The sequence below is a fragment of the Vicugna pacos genome, chromosome 9, assembly GCF_048564905.1.
Source record: "Vicugna pacos chromosome 9, VicPac4, whole genome shotgun sequence".
In the NCBI taxonomy this organism is placed as follows: domain Eukaryota; kingdom Metazoa; phylum Chordata; class Mammalia; order Artiodactyla; family Camelidae; genus Vicugna; species Vicugna pacos.
The window spans coordinates 1971328-1992345 of NC_132995.1; the positions used below are offsets into that span (position 1 = coordinate 1971328).

Below are 21018 nucleotides of genomic sequence, written 5' to 3' on the forward strand. Positions count from 1 at the left end.
AGTAGAAAAGGGTTTTATTTGAACCAAACTGAGAACTGTTGCGTGAAAGATAGCCTTCTAGCTTATTTGGAGAAATTGCTGGGAAGAAGTGTGGCTTTCAGCACAGTTTTACATCTTGTCCGAACAAAGAACATTAAATAAGTCAGGGATATGTTTCTTAAAAGTTTAAGAAAAAAACAAAAAAAGTAAACAGACAAACACAAATACAGAGAATCAGTATAATGGCTTGGCTCCTGGGAAAGGAGTCTTATTGAGGGAGGACCAGCATTGGCATCACCAGAAGGGAGGCATTTAATCTTTATCTTCAACATGGACATTCTTTTTTTTTTGTAATTCTTATTTTTAATTGAAGAGTAGTCAACTTAGTGTTAGTTTCAGATGTTCAGCAAAGCGATTTAGTTATACTTATACATACATTTTTTTCAGGTTTTTTTCCATTACAGCTCATTTTAAGAAATTGAATATAGTTCCCTGTGGTGTAACAGTAACTAATATGGACATTCTTTACTTCTGGTCATTGTCCCCTCGTCTTAAATAATTAAAGCAGATGTACAAATATATGTTTGATAGGCCACAGTCTGTTTTAGTCAGCATAAAATTCAAGTTAACTGATATATAAGGCAGAATGACTTCCCCCTTCCTCAATATATGAACATTTCCTTTTTCATCCTCATGACTTTTTAAAATCCCCTCCATAAAATTCATCATAACCTGAGTTAGCTGATGTTTTTATTCATTTCCATGTTAAGGGTCAGTCTTATTAGAGCCCTTCAGAGTTTTCTTTATCCCTGGAGCTGGGAACTTTGTTGGCATGAACAACAGCCAGGCGTAATGCCATTATCACAACATCATCGCAAATTCCAAGGGCAACATTCATGCAACATTCTATAATGTCATATAAAGTAGAAAACAGAGCAGTGGTAGCCAGGGGCTGGTGGCAGGAGCAGAGAGACTGACTATAAAGAACAAAAGGAAACTTATGGATCATCTGTGTCTTGGCTGTAGTGGTTACATGCTGGCATGAGTTTGGCAGTTAGAATTCTACACCAAAAATGAGTGTGTTTTACTGTACAATCTTTTAAAAGTTCATCAAAATTTACACTTGGCATCTGTATGTAAAAGTTTTCTCATGTAAAAAGTTGTAGGGGGGGGTTGGGTGCACTCAGTGGTAGAGAGCATGCTTAGCATGCACAAGGTCCTGGGTTCAATACCCAGTAACTCCACTAAAGAAAAAAAAAAGTTGTAAAGCACTCATTGAGATACTAGAACCAAGTTTAAACTACTTTAATGAAAAGACTTTCTTTGAATTAATAAAATAGCTCAGGCTGTGGAAGGAGCTTAATTCTGAATCAGCGAAAAGGAAAACACAGGTACAGAATATAGTCTGTCCTTTCTCTTTCTGGAGCTGGCCCTGAGATAACCACCGGTATGTACGACTTCTACTCTACATAATGTGTGTTTCTCCTAGGCTTGGCCAACACCTCAGTTCATCAGGGTTCTTTGCTGGGTAGGGGATAACCTGACCCAGACCATCAGTGGCCTGCAGTGGCCTGGGTGGTACTGCAGGTGTCTTTCGGCATCAGCCCTGTTGATCCTTGCCTGTCAGGATCAACCACCATGGCATTTCTTTCTTTCTTTTTTTTTTTAAATTGAAGTAGAGTCAGTTACAACGTGTCAATTTCTGGTACACAATGTCCCTGTCATGCATATATATACATATATTCCTTTTCATATTCTTTTTCATTAAAGATTACTACAAGATATTGAATATGGTGCCCTGTGCTACACAGAAGAAATGTTTTTTTAATCTATTTTTATATATAGCGGCTAACATTTGCAAATCTCAAACTCCCAAATTTATCCTTTCGCACCCCCTTTCCCTGGTAACCATAGATTGTTTACTATGTCTGCGAGTCTGGGTTTTTTTGGTAGATGAGTTCATTAATGTCCTCTCTTTTCTTTTCTTTCATTTTCACCATTGCCTTTTTATTCCTCCTATTCATTTGGTGGTCGGAGAAGAATCAAACAGAAAGAGGTCATTTGACCTACACTGCAAACATTGTGATGTTCCTGATTAGAAGACTTCCTCCTCCCAGCACTAAAACCTTCAGAAAAGCGTAACTCACAATTGGGGGAAAGAGAAACCAACAATTTTAACATGGGGCATTACACCCAGATGTGGCAGTTTGTACAAGCAAGTCCCCTGACCATAGTCTTTCCAGTAACTACTGTAGAACAACTTTTTTCTTTTTTTTTTTAATGAGACCAACCATTATACTTTTTTCTCCATCTTCAAAAAACAAATTTTTAAAAATTTTTAAAAAATTGAAACTTTTCTCCTAGTGGCAAGAGAGCTTAAAATGGCCAGGTGGGAACGAGCTTGTTTCAAAGGTACCATGACTGTTTGCCCTGGTGCAAGGATTCCTCCATTTGGTGTTAAAACAAAACTCCATACCACCAGAACCCAGAGTGTGAGAAAAAAAAACCCTAAAAATTTTAATGTGAGTCATTCAGTATAACCTACCCTTTAATCCATTCCTTATAAAAGTGCCACTAAGTGAAAGGCTGCTTAAATGGAGGGGGAAAAAAAAAAAGACTTCCACTAGATTTTAATTTTTAAAATGTGTGATGCTTTTACATCCCAACCGAAAGTACTCAATTTATGCAGGTAGAAAAATACGTTAATTGAACACTGAATGTAAGCTTACATGAGTAAAAAATAACTTGAAAGCAAAATATACATTTTGTACATAGAATGTAATGGAGGTTAAACATACTTGCTAAGGAGAAACAGAAGAGTTGTCAGTGGCTGGTGGTGTAAGGGAGGCAGTTTTTCAGAAAGAATATTCTCCCACGTCCTCAATTTTGTAAACTTTTGCAGGATAGGGGGTCAGGTGGGGAGGGCTTGTGCCCTCAAGCTCTGCTTAAAAGTTAAGTCACGTCACAGAAAAATACCTTTAGGTAAAATAATGGCTAAAAGCAAAGTGACAGAAAATAGATCTCTTGCTTTTTTTTTTTCAACAGAGGCACTGGGGATTGAACCCAGGACCTCGTGCATGCTAACCATGAGCTCTACCACTGAGGTACACCCTCCAGCCCTGCACTTGTTCTATTTGAGAAGATAAATTCCTAGATGTGGAATTGCAGCAGTGACTAATTACATTTAAAATGTTGACAGGTCACACCAGATTGCCTTCTAAAATGGCCTTCCACTAATTCGCCCTCCCAATGCATAAGTGTATAAAAAAATGGTTTCACACCTCTGCAACAGTACTGGACGTGATCCATACAATGTGTGCTGGTTTGTGTTGGTGGTGAGGACTTAAAACTTCCATTTATCTGATCGTGAGTTCATTTAAGAGCTTCCTGTTTTATCTGACCTCTGTAATTTCTTCCTCCAAGAGTTGCTGTCAGACTGTGTATCTCTGATCCTCACTGCTTTCCAACAGCACTTTCTATAATGGCTATATCCTTGTGACACGTTGGAAGTATCTCTCAGCCTGTCATGTGCCTTTTAACTTCGCACGCAGTGTCTCATGGCATGGGCAAGTTTCGGTCTCTTATGTGGGCCTACCTACCACTCTCTCGTCATGGCTTCTGGACTCCGTGTTCAGCTTACTGAAGCCTTCCTAAACTCAAAGGGATAGACACAGTCTACCTTCTCTGAAATCTTAAGATCGTGTTTCCTTTTAAATCTTTAATGTTGTGGGGCACCGTGGGCCAGTGTCACGGGCGGTAAAAGAATTTACCAAAGACAAAGAGAAGTTTAAGAAACAAAGCAAAGTTTAATAGATGTGCTGCCACAGGCAACAGTGGGCCACGCAGATGAGAGGTGGCTGTGTGGGTGCTGGGTTGAGTGTGCAGTGTCTTTTATTGGGGAAGGGGCTGTGAACACAAAAGGAAAGGGAAACAGGTGTTTGCTTACAGGTGAGGTAGGGGCTTTGGTACACGGGAGGACAGTGGATTTACGACTCCAGTAAGATGGAGACATGGCTGACACAAGCCAGCCTGAGCTTGGGTGAGGTAGTCATTTCCCAGGGCTATTAATTCTGCTAAGGCAAACACATGTCAGGAGAAGATGTGCTTTGTCTTCCAAAGAGGAGCAGCCAAAGGGCTGGAAGTCTGGGGGAGATGCAGGGCCTCAGCAGGTACCAGTTGGCACCGCATTTAATCCATGTCGAATAAACTTCTCTGTTAAGGGGTGGAATGTGGATCTGACTTTATTTCCAATCGGATTACTAATTGTCAAACATCATTTAAAGAATCCACCTCTCCCAATGACAAGTCCAGAATACTATTTTTGCAATAAACTAAATTCACAGGTAAATGATTTTTTTCCAAAAATTTCCTTGTGATGCTCGCCTATTTGCCGTTCTATATGATTTCCAGAACAAAAGCGTCAACGTGAAAATATTCTACAGGACTGTGACTGGAACTGATGGAATGTAGAGACATTTTTACAACACTGAAACTTCCATCTCAAAACGTGTAATGATCTCCAGTTACTCAGAACCTCTGTTCTCCTTCAATAGGTTAGTAATTTCCTTCCTATATATAACCATATAGAGTAAATTCATCTGTAATTTCGTTTTTTTCTCAGTTTGATATCAGAGTTGAACTAGCCTCATGAAAGAAGTATTACAAATACTTCAAAATATTCCATTATATTTTTTTCGATCCTCTTCAACAGCTGAATGATGGTTCCTTAAAGGTTCATAATTAATCTGTGAACCCAGGTGTCTTAGAAGAGGGCTAGACTATTCAAGTTCTCTGCTCCTTCCACTTTAAACATTAGAAATTTTAATTTCTTGCCTTGAGTAAATATAGTCTTACCTTCTTCTCAGTAAATTCTAATTCTTCTGTTCTAGTCTTATCCAGAGCTCTAGACACTACCTAAAACATTTTCTAGGTTATCAGGTCATGGGTCATGCTGAATTTCCTCACCAGCAAAGGAACACACCTGAGTCAGGAGAAAGCTGTTATGTTTTGTGATGATATCAAGCTCAAAACATACCATACATTCTAATGCCCGTCATTCACGTTAAGAAAAAATTTCTGTCTCCAAAACTGTTATGATCTCCTGGTAGCTATACTGCCTTCCAGAGTTCATGGTTTAAAGCTGATTTTCAAGCAGACTCAGAAGGATACTGAGCTAACATGTATGGAGCACTTAAGGCACTACGCTGAGCACTCTGTACTCAGTAATTTAAAATTTACTCAAGGCATCAAGTAATTTAAAATTTCACAGCAAGGGTTTAAGCATCATTTGATTACATTTACATTTTGAAAAGACTCCTGTGGCAGTGGTGTGAAGAATGACCTTGAAGGGGCAAAAGAGATGCAGAAAGACCAGTTTTTAGACACCTGGAACAGTCCGGGTGAAATGACTGTGTTCTGGACAAGGGCAGTGGGAAGTGAAAAACATGGATGAATTCCCAAACCCGTCAGCAGCTGTAGCCACAGGACTCAGCAACAGACGGAGTGAGGAAGAGCTGGGGGCCTGCGATGACCGTGCAGCATGGACTTTCCGATGTTGAGTAAGTTGTCCACTTTGTCTGAAGACATTCCCACATTCCTCACATTCATATGGTCTCTCTCCTGTGTGGATCCGCCTGTGTTGAGCAAGGTGTGCCGACTGCCTGAAGGGTTTCCCACATTCCTTACATTCATACGGCTTTTCTCCAGAATGAATTCTCTGATGGACAGTAAGGTAATTCTGCTGGCTAAAGGCTTTACCACACACACTACATTCGTAGGGTTTCTCACCATTATGAATCCTCAGATGCACACTCTTCCTGAAGGCTTTCCCACATTCCCTGCATTTGTAGGGCTTCTCTCTAGAACGCATTCTTTGATGCTGAGTGAGTAACCTGCGACGGCTGAAGGCTTTTTGACCAACATCACGGCTGCACAGTTTCTCTCCTGTCTGAATTCTCTGATAGGCAGTCAGGGGTGAGCTGTAGCAGAAGATTTTTCCACACTTGTCACGACTGCAGAATTTCTCTCCAGTGTGAATTCTGTGCTGAGCAAGTCGGATGCTATCCCTGAGGGCCTTCCCACAATCAGCATATTCACAGGGCTTCTTGTGGCTGTGACATCTCTGATGTTGGGCAAAGGATGAGCCAGTACTGCAGAACTTCCCACATTCCTTACATTTGTAGGGCTTCTCCCTAGTATGGGTTCTCTGGTGCTGAGTAAGGTGTGCAAGCTGGGTGAAGGCTTTTCTACACTCCTTACATTTGTATGGTTTTTCTCCAGTGTGAATTCTCTGATGTTGAGTAAGGTGTATGTTGAGGATGAAGGATTTCTTGCATTCCTTGCATTCAAAGAGTCTCTCTCCAGTATGCATTTGGCGGTGCTGGGCAAGGTGTGGACTCTGGGTGAAGGCTTTCCCACATTCCTGACACCTGTATGGTTTCTCCCCAGTATGAATTCTCTGATGGAGAGTGAGGGATGACTTCTGGGTGAAGGTTTTCCCACAGTCATTACATTTAAAAAGCTTCTTTCCTGCAGAGACTTTCTTGTGTTTTACTACCATGGAATTTTTGGAAAACCTTTTTTTATCTGAGTTGTGATTATAAACATTCTCTTCTACATTGTCTAGAGGGACAAGCTTCCAAGAGTTGTTACATTTGTGGTCTGTTTCCACAGTGAGGGTTTGTTTATGAGTGATTGCTTCTTGCCTAGTAACTGTCTCTTGGCTTACCAACTGCCTCTTGAAAAGATCTTCACATTTCTGATTTCCTCCAAAAGTGGGACACTCAAGTCCACAGCTCGTACTTCTCTCCACTAACACATCATCACACACAAATTGCTTCCGAGGGAAATCCTGTGTCTCACAGACAGAGTCCCAATCTGAAAGATTCAAAAGAGCAAATGTTTCCTTCATCGTGAGTTATAACAAGGGAAACATTTGACATGGAACAGGTAATCTGGAAATAATGAATCCCACCCTCCGACACTGTTGGTGGGCATGTAAACTGGTGCAGCCATTATGGAAAACAGTATGGAGATTCCTAAAAAAACTAAAAACAGACTTCCCATATGATCTAGCAATCCCACTCCTGGGCATATATCCGGAGGGAACTCTAATTTGAAAAGACAAACACACCCCAGTGTTCACAGCAGCACTATACACAACAGCCAAGACATGGACACAACCTAATGTCCATCCACAGATGACTGGCTGAAGAAGCTGTGGTGTATTTATACAGCGGAATGCTACTCAGCCATAAAAAATAGTAAGAATAATGTCATTTGCTGCAACATGGATGGACCTGGAGATCGTCACACAAAGTGAAGTAAGTCAGTAAGAAAAAGAACAATACTATATGATATCACTTATACATGGAATCAGGGGGAAAAAAAGGCCACGAATGAACTTAGTTATAAAACAGAAGCAGACTAACAGACATGGAAGACAAACCTATGTTTACCGGCATGGAAGGGAGTGGGAAGAGATAAGCTGGGAATTTGAGATTTGCATATACTACTATATATAAAATACATAAACAACAAGTTTCTAATGTATAGCACAGGGAACTATATTTAATATCTTGTAGTAACCTATAATGGAAAAGAATATGGAAAGGAACATATGCATGTATATATATGACTGAAGCATTATGCTGTACACCAGAAATTGACACAACATTGTAAACTGACTATACTTCAATTTAAAAAAAAAATTACTTTCTTTTCACGTGAAGGTCGTCTCCGTCTCCAACCACCTATGGAGAGCTGCGGTTGTCCCTTATCTTTGGAACTTTTCTCAACATGGATGCTGAGTTATCTTAGTCCCTTGATAATACGTAATTCTATACTGTGACTCAATGTCCCACCAAATTACCAATTTCTTCATCCCCTTTCTCCCTCTCCCTCCATCTGTTCTTTTCTTTTCTTAATGGGGAGGAGGTAATTTTAGTTTTATTTATTTGTTAATTTTTTTAAAACACAGGTAATGGGGACTGAAACCAGGACCTCGTGCATGCTAGGCAGGCACTCCACCACTGAGCTACACCCTCCCCTCCTCCATCTGTTCTTCACACGGCCAATTATTACCTCTTATCAGGAAAGTTCTTTCTGTTTTTCTTTTTAAGGCAGATGGTAGCTTCCTACATAAACAAAGTATATAGTGTGACTAAGCAGAGCTTATTTCTCTCCCAATATTTTGGGTATTTGGAGGACACTGGCAGTCTGGGATCCAAATCATTTCCAAATATAATCAAATACTGTTACAGACGTGAAAGAAGACTTTCATAAAGGCATAATTTCCATGGGTGATCTCAACATTCCCTTGTCTTTGAGGATTTTCAGCTCAGTGGGGGAGATGGAAAATACGCAGGTCTGCTGAAACAAGGCAATTACAGGCTCTCCTGAGTGTGACAAGGGGAATAATGGTGGCTTAGTGGACAGTCGTTGGAATTGGGGAATGCTTATTATATAAGGTGGTGAGATAGTTTTTGAGCTCTGGTCTGATAGCCCAGCATGGACAGAGCGCCATGAGAGGAGCACTCTAGGGGGAGAACACAGGAAACATACAAGCCTATGTCAGTGAAGAGCTCGGTGAGTTCATAAAAGGTGACCAATGGGCTAGAGCAGTGCTTTTCAGCTGTATGTCAGGCACTCATTGAAACAGACGTTTGTAAGACACATGGTGCTGCCTCTGATTCAGAGGCAACCAGACATGATTCAGACTGCCTCTAGCCCCATCTGGTCTCCCAAGGCTCAGCGACTCAGGCTCTTGGTCTACCTGTGACATTCTTGGAGCAGACCTGGATACCTTGTATAGTTTAGAAAACTCTGGGTCAAACATAGTGAGAAAACTAAAAAATGACAGAGGATAATGGAGAAGTAGGAAAAAGTTGGTCACACAGGGGCTGGTAGGATTTGGATTTTTCCCATTTGCAAAAAGAAAGTGAAAAAAAGATTTACAGCAGCAGGATATCTTGTGATTTGTAGGCAGCATCTAATTTTGGAGTTAAGAGAAGATTTAAGAAACAGAGAAGCTTATATGAGTCTGTGTGGCAAAAGAAAAGAGAGGATGGGAAGGAACTAGATAAAGATTTTTTGCAAAATGAGTTATTAGAGAAGAGAGTCAAGCCGAAGGTATTAGGGGAGCCCATGCTAAGTAGCAAAGCTTCAGTTTTCTCCCTAGCTTGGAAGGCTTGAGAAGAGCTTTTAAGAAGCGTAAGAAAGGAGGAAGTTATTGACAGTACTTTGCATATAGCAAGTACTCAGTATTACTAATAAACAGATTACAATACAATACACACCAAAAAAAAGAAAAAAGAAAGAAAGAAAAAAAGAAAGAAAAGAAAAGAAAAACAAAAAAAGGAGGAAATATCATCTTTCAAAATGGCTGAGCCATGCCTAGAAAGACTCCCCTGTCTGGTTCTCCCACACTCACCTGAGAATGGGTTTCTCACCTCACTCTTCATCCCCCAAGGCTCCTTCCCTTGTTCCAATAAGGAGATGACATATGGCTTAGAGGTACAAAGTCCTGCATACAAACAAAAAAAGAAAGAGATGAAAATTTGCCATTTTGGGGCATTTCAGAACCAGGTGGGCATTTCAGTCGGCTCTTTAATTCTGATGGAATGACCTTATAGGAATGAGTAGATCAAAGGGTGATTGATGACATAAAGCTTCTGGCATAGTCTAGTGAGACTGCCTACAGTCAACTCTATAAAAGTTAAACAACTTTCTGAGGGGCCGGGGGCAAAAATACAGCCCAGCATCTTCAGAATAGCATCAGACAGCAGTAAGTGAGGTAATGTAAAGGGTCCCTAGAAACAGAGTTCAGAGTTTGAGTCAAGTTAACTGTGTGATTTAAAAAAACAAAAAAAACCAAAAACCAGTACTTTTCAGAGGAATATAACAAAATCTAGAGACTCTATAATGTGTTATTTACAGTGTCCTGGACAAAATCCAAAATTACATAGGAAGAGGAAAAAATGAATCTTACTTACAAAAAAAGGAAATGATTGGAGACCCAATCTGTGATAACACAGATGTTGAAATTAGTAGACTAGGATTTTAAAATTTTAAAATACGCTTATAATTTCTCAGCAGTGAAGTAGAAATTATAAAAAGAACCAAGTGAAAAGTCTGGAACTGAAAAACACAGTATCTGAAATTTTAAAATTCACTAGATGTGCTTAACAAGATATTGAAGAAGACAAGGAAAGAGTTCAAAACTTGAGGATAAATCAATAGAAATTATATAATCTGACAAACAGAGGAAAAAGAAGATTTTAAAAAGTAAACAGATTCTTAGTTACCCAAGGCACAATACCCATGTTTCTAACATGTTTGAAATTGAAATCTCAGAAGGAGAAGAGTAGAAAAAATTAGCCAAAGAAATAATGGCCAAAAAGGTCTTAAATTTGGTGAAAGACATATATTTAGTTTCAAGAAGTTCAGTGAACCACAAGCAGGATCCGGGGGCCCACAGACGACAGAAAGCTACCCCAGCCAATGAGGTGGCCCCAGGGCTGAGAAGAAGGGTCCATGTTAGTTTACCTAAGACCGCCTGAAGCAGTTTTCATAGTTTGAGCCTCACTAGTTCACTTACTGCACGTTAATAAAAACACACAGATTTTAAAGCCATACTCTGAATCTGTAACAATCCGGCTATATTCTTGGTGAACTGTGTTACAGCAGTGTTGGCAATACTGTAGGACAGAGGGAAAAATGCAGCATAGGGATTCAGTGAGTCACATCATGCCATGTGTTCCCAACTCACTAAAGGGCACATTCATGAAATATCCGATACCCAACAAATTCACAGACTGAATCTGAAGCTTTCAACCCCTGAATATCCTGTTTACTCTCCAGATTCCATTCTGATCCATACCCAGTAAAAAATAAAAAGTTTTAAACATAAATAAAAATGTAAAGACTCCCTTAGAGTAATTCTGAAATACACGGAGGGGGAAGGATCCTCACCCAGAGACAGCAGGTTCTGATAGTTCTCCATCATCATCCTCCTGTACAGTCTTCTCTGAGCAGGGCTCAGCCATTCCCATTCCTCCTGGGAAAAGTCTATTGCCACATCCTTGAATGACACCAAGTCCTGAAATGACACAAAGACATTCTTGATCAGCCAATGCTCATATGCACATGTGACTTTGAGATGAAGTGTTAAGTTGTCCCTACTTTATGTGAGAAATAGCCCTTGGAGGAAAAAAAACACTTAAACATATAATACTCAGCGCCAATCTAAAATAGTACTTATCAAAGGGCTAAACTGCATTTATACAACGGTGCTAATCTGTTTCTCAGCATGGGGAAACCTGGATGGGTCGCCACAGGGCAATAAACAAGCACTTCAAGGTAAGACATACACTTGTGGTTGAAACCCCAAAAACAACAACAAAAAAAGTGTTCTAGGTTGATATTTTATAAATGGTACTCTGTGGGATCCAGTGCTTCAGGGGGAAGAGGCACTGCATTGATAGAGCTGGGTTTTTTTCTTACATAATAAAAATAACAAATATATTTAGAATGCAGTTTCCTTGTGTTATATCATTAAGAATTAATGAGCATGCCATGCCTTACCAGAGTGGGCTGGATAACAACATAAGAAATTTACACCCAGCATAAGACTACAACACATCCAGCTCATGCCCTGACGTTGAGTATAAGAAATCAACACATACTTAGGTAATATCAAAATGAAACTGAACAATTATGATTTTTGGTTTGTTTTTTGTTTTGTTTGTTTGTTTGGCTGGGGGGTAATTAGGTTTGTTTGTTTGTCTATGATGGAGGTACTGGGAATTTAACCCGAGACCTCATGCATGCTAAGCACGTGCTCTAACCTCCCCTGCAAATATGCTTTATACCATGATTTTTTCCCCCAAGGTCTCCCATGTTAGGGATACAGTCTCAATGTTGTCAAACGCACAAACTCTAAAAGCTCTGAATCTGGAAGTTTAATGTAGAAGATTCATAAAGTGGTTCTAATGTTGAGGAAGACACAGATGCCCCCAAATCCATGTAACTCTTTTTGAATATTTCATGAACTCTGACAGTGGAGGAGGGGGTGGGCAGCAGTGTTTTAAAATTATGCGATTTTCAATATAAGAGGTGCAATTTAATTAATTAAATGTTACTAAGCGGACATTCGACTCTCATCTGTACAATGAAAGTAGGTTTTCCGTTTGGAAAAAAAATTGGGGGTGGAGAACTTCTCATTGGGAAAATGAAGGGCTCCCCTTACGTTCACAGTTCCTTATGCAAATGATGTATTTTAAAAATTACAAGATTGAAAACAGAAATACAAGTAAAACTGAACCTAGTCCAGCAACAGAATCAAATATATACAAGAATTTAGTGCCAGATATAGGCAACATTCCAAAATTAATGTGAAAGAGATGAACAATTCAATAACTGCCATTGAGTCAACTGTACAGGCAACTGGGAGAAAAAAAAATGAACCTCTGCCTCACTTATAGCAGGTTAAACATTTACTGTAATAATTTAATGCAAATTAAATTTAATGTAAAAATTTAATTTGGGCATTACTCTCATAGAAAATCACAAAAAACAAGTTTAAACTTATCAGGAACTTAACTGTGAAGGGTAAAAGTAATCTTTTAGAAGAAAAATAGGAGACTATCTATATGCCCTTGGGGCAGGCAAAGATTTCCCAAACGGAACATAAAAAACGCTGCCTCTATATGGAGGCAAGTATCTATGTATGCGTGGAAACAGAAGAGCCCTGAGTGAAATACAGAAGCTGAGACTAATCACTGTCTCTTAAGAACTGGGAGGCAAGAGAGAGATTTTATATCTTGAATTTTGCACTATGTACATATATCAACAATTTAAATTTTTTTCAATTTGCAAAAATTAAGCAGGATAAGATTTTTCAGGTGAACAAATGAGGCTGAGAATTCATACATAAAAAAAAAAGGGGGTGAGGGTACAGCTCAGTGGTAGAGTACATGCATGCAGTCATGGGTTCGATCCCCAGGATCTCCATGAAATAAAAAATAATAATAAAAGATAAATAAACCTAATTACCTCCCTCCCCAGAAAAAGAAAAATGCTTAAGAATTTAAGGGTACAAATTAGAGATTTGGACAAAATTCAGCTAGAGCGGTGGTTCCTGATGGAGGGGGCTATCAAATGCACATTCAATTTGGAACCCAACTCACTGACACTGAGGCAACTTTATTCCATGTAACGGAAACCAGATCTTTCCACAAGTGTCAATACTGAATTTAAAATGAAGTGGGAAGAAGAGGGAGTCAGAGGGGGCTCTGTGCCTCATCACACTCAGTTTTCTCTAGCCATTAGGCAGTGTGAGTTAAGGAGAGTGCTCTCTGGGAGAAGTGGGAACCAGGGCCTCAGACGAGACTGTTCATCAGGGAATCTTCAGAAGGAAAGCAGCTTTACTGAGTGCCTTTCATGGAGGAGGAATGAAACGACTAACCTGGGGTATGGCTTTCACTACTTCAACTGTCATTTCCACTGTCTCTTCCTGGCTTCTTTCTTGGAGAACAGCGGTGTCCTGGGAGGGCAAGGCTGGCGGAAGAAGAGAGTGAGCAGATGAAGCCTTCTCTGTACTCCTGGAAGCACCACCCTAAAAATGCTGTCCTCCCCTCCTTCCTCGCAGCCGTCTCTGTTTCCACTGCCCCTCTAACTGGGAGATACGGGCTATCTATGGTGGTTGAGGGGTACAACTTATAATTCTGTTTCTCTTATGTTCGAGGTCCTAAATTTAATCTTTTTTTCTGAAAATTGCTTTCCCATTCTTTGGTCTTAATATGAATAAAAATAAGATGTGCTAGGTTCTCTGCAGAGATTATATTTTCTCACTTTATTTAAAAAATAATCCCATGAAGGAGGAGGGTGTAGCTCAAGTGCTAGAGCACATGCTTAGCATGCACAAGGTCCTGGGTTCAATCCCCAGTGCCTCCTCTAAGAATAAACAAATAAATAAACCTAACTACCTCCCTGACCAAAAACAAATAATAATCCTTTGAAATAGATATTGTTTCTTCTAGTTTATAAGTAAAAGTGGACTCTTTCCTTTCCTGCATCTCTGCTTCATGCTTTGATGTAGTCTACAGTTTGAAAATCTAAATGCCACTGGAGGCCAGGGTTGTGGTCCTTGTCCTCCCAAGTCCTCAGGGGTTTGCTTTCCACTCACCCTGGGACAGTGGATCCTTAAGCACCCAATTCTGCCACCTTTACTCTCATCTCTGTCCTCAGCCCCAATCCCCCTCGTCTTTGTCACCCAGAACTAAGGGTGTCTCTGCTCCAGTCAGGAGCACCAGTTGCCCCACCAATTGCTTCCCACTGAAACTCTTGGACTCTACTCCAGGAGCAGGGACTTCTACGCCGGGATTAGGGACTTCTACGCCGGGATTAGTATCCTGGCAACACACAACCCCATAAAGCAACAGACAAAAGCAGCCAAAGCCACCAGCTTTCCGAGTAGCTTCCCCACGCACACCGCAGTCAGAGGGCCCGTTACGGCCACACGGGTGACACACAGACACGGACACCAGACCCCACATACCTCCTGGTCACACCGAGACAGGCTCACAGGCACCCAAAGGAAGGTGCATCGTATGCAGTCATGCACATGGTCTCAGAGAGGCCACGGGTACAAACACACATGGTGTACCCAAACATCACACACAGCCCCGATCTTACTCTCTCACACACATGCTCACCGCTCACTCATACGCACGGCACGAGCTCAGAGGCTGTATTTGCAGCCCTCAGGGTGACAGTCCACGGTTCACGGTCTCTCGTACCCACTTTGGTCTCACACACAACATCACTAGCTTTTCTCTCCCTCACACCCACATACAAACATGATGGTCTCTCACACTCCAGTCTCACACACACATTCTCAATGGTCTGTTTCAGAGACATGTGGATTTCTCACACACACGGATACACAGACACTGCAATTGCTCTCTCTCACACACACAATACACACTTGTCTCTCTCACACTAGGACTCACAAAGTCATACCACCTCACATGCTGGACACACACTCACTGGTCTCTTACTGCACACTTACCCCAACATGCTCTTGGCCTCTCATACTCAGTCAGGTCTGTTTCACACACACGGCCCCCTCGCGGTCTCTCCTTGGCCCTCATACACTTGACCGCTCACACGAGGTGAGACGGAAAGGAGAGGGGCAGGGCACAACCATTAAAAAAAATGACACAGCACATTCTAAGGGAAGTAAGGCATAAAGAGAAAGAAAAATGCCGTATGATATCAGTTACATGTGGAATCTAAAAAAAAAAAAAGGACTCAATGAACTTATTTACAAAACAGAAGCAGATTCATAGACGTAGAAAACAAACATGGTTACCAGTGGGTAACGGGTGGGAAGGGATAAACTGGGAGTTGGAAATTTGCACCTCTTGGGGAGTGAGTGAAATGATAGGTATCTTGATTGTGGTGGTTTCATGGGTGTATACATCTATCAAAATTCATCAAATTGTACATTTGCAATATGTGTGGTGTTGTTGACTGAAATAAATGCACAGCCTAAAAGTTGAGAATTATGTTTCATTTGGCGGGAGGACTCGAGCCCAGGATGACAGCCCCCCAGACCATTCTGAGGGACTGCTCCAAAGAGGTAGGGGTGGAGCCAGGATACACAGGAGCTTTACAACAAAGACCAGGTAGTTGGAACATTAAAAGATTACTTGTTAACTGAAGAAAACCAGGCCATCTCAAGGTAAAGAATTTAGCGCTTTTCTATGTATGGGAAGGAGCAAACATTTGGGCTCATGGAATACATTCCTTTGATAAGCACCTAGCTACCTAGGGCCAGTATCCTGTCCTTTCTTATTCTGAGTCCCCTCAGAATGGCTTCAGCATTCTTTGTTTACTGATACAGCTTGCAGTATTTTCCTGCAAAATGAAGCTGTCAAGCCGTCAGCCTTTGCTGCCACCCCCTACCTTGAAGACAAGCCTGCAGCCCAGCCTCTGCAGCCACCCACAATGGTGCCCTCTGAGGGGACTCAGAATAAGAAAAGACAGGATACTGGCCCTAGGTGGCTGGGTGCTTGTCAAAGGAATGTATTTGATGAGCCCAAATGTTTGCCCCCTCCCGTACACAGAAAAGCGCTAAATTCTTTACTTGAGATGTCTGGTTTTCTTGAGTTACCAAGTAATCTTTTAATGTTCCAACTACCTGGTCTTTGTTGTAAAACTCCTATATATCCTGGCTCCTACCCCACCTCTTTGGAGCAGTCCCTCAGAGTGATCTGGGGGGCTGTCATCCTGGGATCAAAGGAGTTTGAGTCCTCAGAAATGTCCACCAAATAAAACATAATTCTCAACTTTTAGGCTGTGCAATTATTTCAGTCAACAGTTTACTGCACAGAAACTATAAATAGATAAAAAAATTTCTTCTGTATAACACAGGGAACTATAGTCAATATAATAATCTTTAATGAAAAAGAATATGAAAATGAATATATAATGTACATGCATGACTGGGACATTATGCTGTACACCAGAAACTGACACATTATAACTGACTGTACTTCAATAAAGAATAAAAATAAAAATATTTAAAAATAAAAAGTAAAAAATAAATAAACTTTTAAAAATTTAATAAACAACACAGCAATTATTACCAAGATGGAGGAAGATTCAACTCCCAGTAGACCTTTAGGCACAAGATGGCGGGAGATTTGACTTCCAGGAGACCTTGAGCTTCATTATATGCTAGTTATAATATATTAGCATGCCAAATGATACTCCCACAGGCACCACAGCAGGTCGGATGCTGACCATAAAAGGCCAAAAAGCGGGTGGTGGTCAATTCTTGGGAATCCCTTCCCCAAAACAGTTGGAATAATCCTGCCACTTGTTAGCATATAAAGTTACCCCAGCTTAGGGTGGGGGAGGGTATAGCGCACGCTTAGTATGCAGGAGGTCCTGGGTTCAATCTACAGAAGCACCATTAAAATTTTTTAACTTAATTTAAAAAATAAAATAAATAAATATACATAACTACTTTCCCTTCAACAAAGTAAGAAAAAAGTAAAAATTAAAAAATAAAGTTACCAAGCCCATAAAAACTAGCAACCCCCACACCTCGTGGCCGCTCTCCCTTCTGAGTGAGATGGACCACACTCGGTCTAAGGCGTGGGTAACTACTGTTACTTTAAACTGAACGCCCACCCGGACACCTGGTGGCCTCCCTCCTGTCTTCTGAGAGAGCTCGCTGCACTCTAAGGACTACGTACTTCTCTGAATAAATCTACTTTTACTCACCAGTGGCTCCCCCTGGAAGCCAAGGACCCACACTTGGAGGGCGCGTCCCAGGGACTCTCCTGCGACCTGGGACACAGCCATCCTCTTGCCCCGCATCTTCCCTGTATCACAGGCACCTGCTTCTCACACTCACACCAACATCCCTGGTCACGTGCTCTCTGCGCGTTCAGTCACACACACCCACACCACACACACACCCACACCCCCAAACCACACACTCCAACACCCCACATCAGCCTCCCACACCACCCCCCCACCCCCCCCACCCCCACACACCACACACACCCCACCACACACACCCCCATACCACACACACCCCCACACCCCCCACACCACACACACCCCCCCACACCACACACACCCCCATACCACACACCCCCACACCCCCACACACCACACACACCCCCATACCACACACCCCCACACCCCCCCACACCACACACACCCCCATACCACACACCCCCACACCCCCACACACCACACACACCCCCATACCACACACACCCCCACACCCCACACACACCCCCACACCCCCACACACCACACACCACACACCACACACACCCGGGTCTGATGGAGCCTCGCGCACTCACGCACCAGTGTCTCCCACACACATCGCGCTCCAGCCGCCCCACAGCCCCTCACCCGGGTCAGAGCCGCCCGGCCCTCCTGCCTCACCTGCCCGCCCGGAGGCTTCCACACCCGACGACCCAGAACAACCCGCCGGCCTCCCCCGCAAGCCAGCCGCCCTCGCCCCAACGCCTTCGAGAGTCGACGCCGGGACGCCGAGTGCGCAGGCGCGGAATCTCCGAGGCGGGAGGAGTTGTCCGCGAGCGAGAGGGGCGTGTCCTTAGGCTGCTGAGAGTGGTAGGCGGAACTTTAGGGCCAGCGCACGTACGTAACCAGGCTCGAGGGGCGTGGCCTGGGTTTCAGGAGCGGGGCGGGGCGGGGCGGGGCTGGGAGGCAGTGTGCGCAGGCGCGTAGAATGCGCCCTCCCCCGCCCCTCGCCTGGAGACCGGCAGCGTCCCTAGTTACGGGGTCCGCTGCGCCTTGGAGACCAGCTTGGTGGGCGCCTCTGTGATGTGACGCTGTCTGGGTCCGTGTGACCGCGGTGTCTCTCGGAGTGGGGCCCTCTGAGCCTGCCGTGGGAGCGTCATTTAACTACTGTGCTAAGTTTTGTGACAGTATGATCAGCGAGGAAACCCCGACCGGGTCTGTCACCTCTGTGATTACAGCAAATGAGTGAATGTCTCACCTGCAAAATGGGAATGCCGTTATCACTGTTCAGAAGCAGTGAATGAGACGACGCCTTTGGAACCAGACTGCTGGAATTGAACCCCATTCTGCCCCCGACCAGAGTGGGAAGGTCCGCGGCATGGGAGACTGAGATAACGGTAGAATTAGTACCTGCCTTGGAAGTTAAATCAAATAAGAAAAAGCCATTCGAGGGGATACAGCAGAGAAGAAAACCACAAAATTCCCCGCCCCCTTAGATCTTACTTTCAAATGAAGGGAGACAGACCACAAAAGAAGGACAGAAATAAGTAGAATATCGAGGGGTGGAAAAAGCTATGCAGAAATAGAAAATAGGGGAGAGGAAAAGAGAGAAGAGGTGGGGCTTCAACATGGGAATTTGGGGAGGACACAAACATTCAGTCTGTGTAGCACATGCTCATATCCATAGGCTTTCTGGGAGAGGAATGACCAGGGCCCTCACAGCAAGGTTAGGAGACAAGCAAAGACTTCTTGAGACACTGTAGCAAATGGTCTCACCCAAATGGGGGAAGTCAGGACCCCCCCATCCTACCCATCCATTGACACTCAAATGCTGCTTTGGTTGTGGTCACCCTCCTAAGGGTACGAGGTGGGGGGGGGGCGGGGTGTTACCGTCACAATGGGGGAGTAAGCCCCATGAAGGCATTGTGGCTGTGGGTGCCAAGTCAAGAGTTCCCCCAAACGGAGGGGAATGACATCAGAAATAAAAATACAGAGCTTTAGATGAGCCAAAGTCGTCGTTTGTCAAGCCTGAGCTGGTGGCTGCTTGAAGCCAAAAAGTACTTGCAAAGCCTGGCTGCCTGGTGTGAATCCCATAAGGGAACTTCTCCCTGCTGCCCCCAACCTCAGCCCCTGTAAAAAAAGAGTCGAGTGGGCCGGAGGATCTTGGGCAGGCAAGGGACTGACAATTTCACAGCTCTTCTGGATTCAGATGCCAGGGGGACCCTCCCATGTGGCCGCACAGTCATAGGCAGAGCTGGGTGCTTGGGGGCGGGGGGGGGGGGGACAAAAAGCCTCATCACTGTCCCCACTATTCAGACTCCCCGCTCTCACCTTCACTGCCCGCACTTTTTCAAGCTCCCAGCTAGAGAATAGCTATTCTTCCAGCAGGTGCTGTAACCCCTAACATACATGCACTAAACTCCTGGGTCTATGTTTCTGTAGGTTAAAAAAAAAGTGTGTGAATTCAACTGATAGGGTTTAAGCAGTGTTTGCAGAGGAGACTGAAAGCCAAAGTCAGCTCGATTCAATGTATCAATGAGAAAATGGCACCACCTAGCGCGAAGTCGCACTAACGTGATTTGTGATTTCCCTTTTACTGTCTACTATATATTTACTTGTTTATCTGTGTATTGTCTAACTCCCTTGCTAAAAATCTGTACTTCATGGGAGTTCTGTTTGTTTTATTTCTGCTTAGAACAGTTCCTGGCCACAGTGATTACTCAATAAACAGATGTGGCAAGGATGAATTTTTAAAATGGGTATGTTCTCTGTCCAGTGAATGCCCACAGAAGATCAGAAAAGCTTGTCTCATTCCGAGATTGCCCCAAGTAGAAGCAATATCTGACCCCTTCCAGGTGAGCTAATGAAAACAGTATGACATCACAAAATGCAAAGGAGGGGCGGGGAATGAAGGCTTTAGGTTTAAAAAAAAATTAGAGGGGAGGGTATAGCTCAGTGGTAGAGCCGGAGTTTAGCATGCATGAGGTCTTAGGGTCAATCCCCAGTCCCTCTATTAAACAAACAAACAAACCTGACTACCTCCCTCCTCCTCATCTTCCCCTACCAAAAAAAAAAAAAAAAAAAAAAAAAAAAAAAAGCCGAGAAATCTCTCATTCGCGGTACAACACCGCCACCTGCTGGACAGAGGCACCAAGTACAATGCCTCTACTTCATGGAAGATGAATTGTCTCTTTCAGAGCCCTGGTGAGTCTCCCCCTGAAATCCACATCCCAGAGAAAATCGACTTAGACCGAATGCTTAGCAAGCAAGGGACCCAACAGGCTTCGCTGCAGGTGAACATAGCGTGTTCAGCGGTTCCCTAGCGTCAACTCAGTTTTACGTGAAGGGATGAGAGCTGCTACCCCTTCAGGGAAATTCTGTCCCTCTCTCTGCTTCCTGAACACCCACTAGCTCAAGGGGGCTTGTGAGTCACACAGGTTTCCCTGACACGTCTGGGCCCGATTCCTTGATGTTTCAGTTAAGACGAAGGCTGATGATATCTGTTAACGGCTGCAGCTCTCTGGACCGATGACAGTTCTCAAAAACCGAGAGCAAGCAGAACAGGCCAGATGAAAAGCTGTCAGCCTCGCCTTAGACAACACTCTGAGGACCAGGCCTTACAAAACGCTGAGAATCTGGTGGAGCAATGGCCTCTTTTCTACTGAGACAGGAGAGAGAAGAAAGGGCAATTGATTTTATTAGTAATTTTAAAAATTAAAGTATAGTTCATTAAAATGTTGTGTTAGA

General features: G+C 43.0%; 1 protein-coding gene and 1 long non-coding RNA gene across 2 annotated transcripts; one reads left to right on the top strand and one right to left on the bottom strand.

Annotated features, from left to right (window-relative positions):
* Nucleotides 1-3765: 3765 nt before the first annotated feature.
* Nucleotides 3766-18049, bottom strand: ZNF471 (zinc finger protein 471). Its single transcript, XM_015249565.3, has 5 exons — nt 17953-18049; nt 13445-13536; nt 10951-11077; nt 9410-9502; nt 3766-6855 (listed from the first exon to the last, which is right to left on the bottom strand). The coding sequence occupies exons 2-5, from the start codon at nt 13475-13477 to the stop codon at nt 5357-5359; spliced, it is 1752 nt and encodes a 583-aa protein (XP_015105051.1). The 5' UTR covers nt 13478-13536; nt 17953-18049; the 3' UTR covers nt 3766-5356.
* Nucleotides 18050-18348: 299 nt separating this feature from the next.
* On the top strand, nt 18349-21018 carry LOC140698330 (uncharacterized). The gene is made up of 3 exons (XR_012076071.1): nt 18349-18668; nt 19967-20126; nt 20469-21018. It is a non-coding gene; the product is annotated as an uncharacterized lncRNA (long non-coding RNA).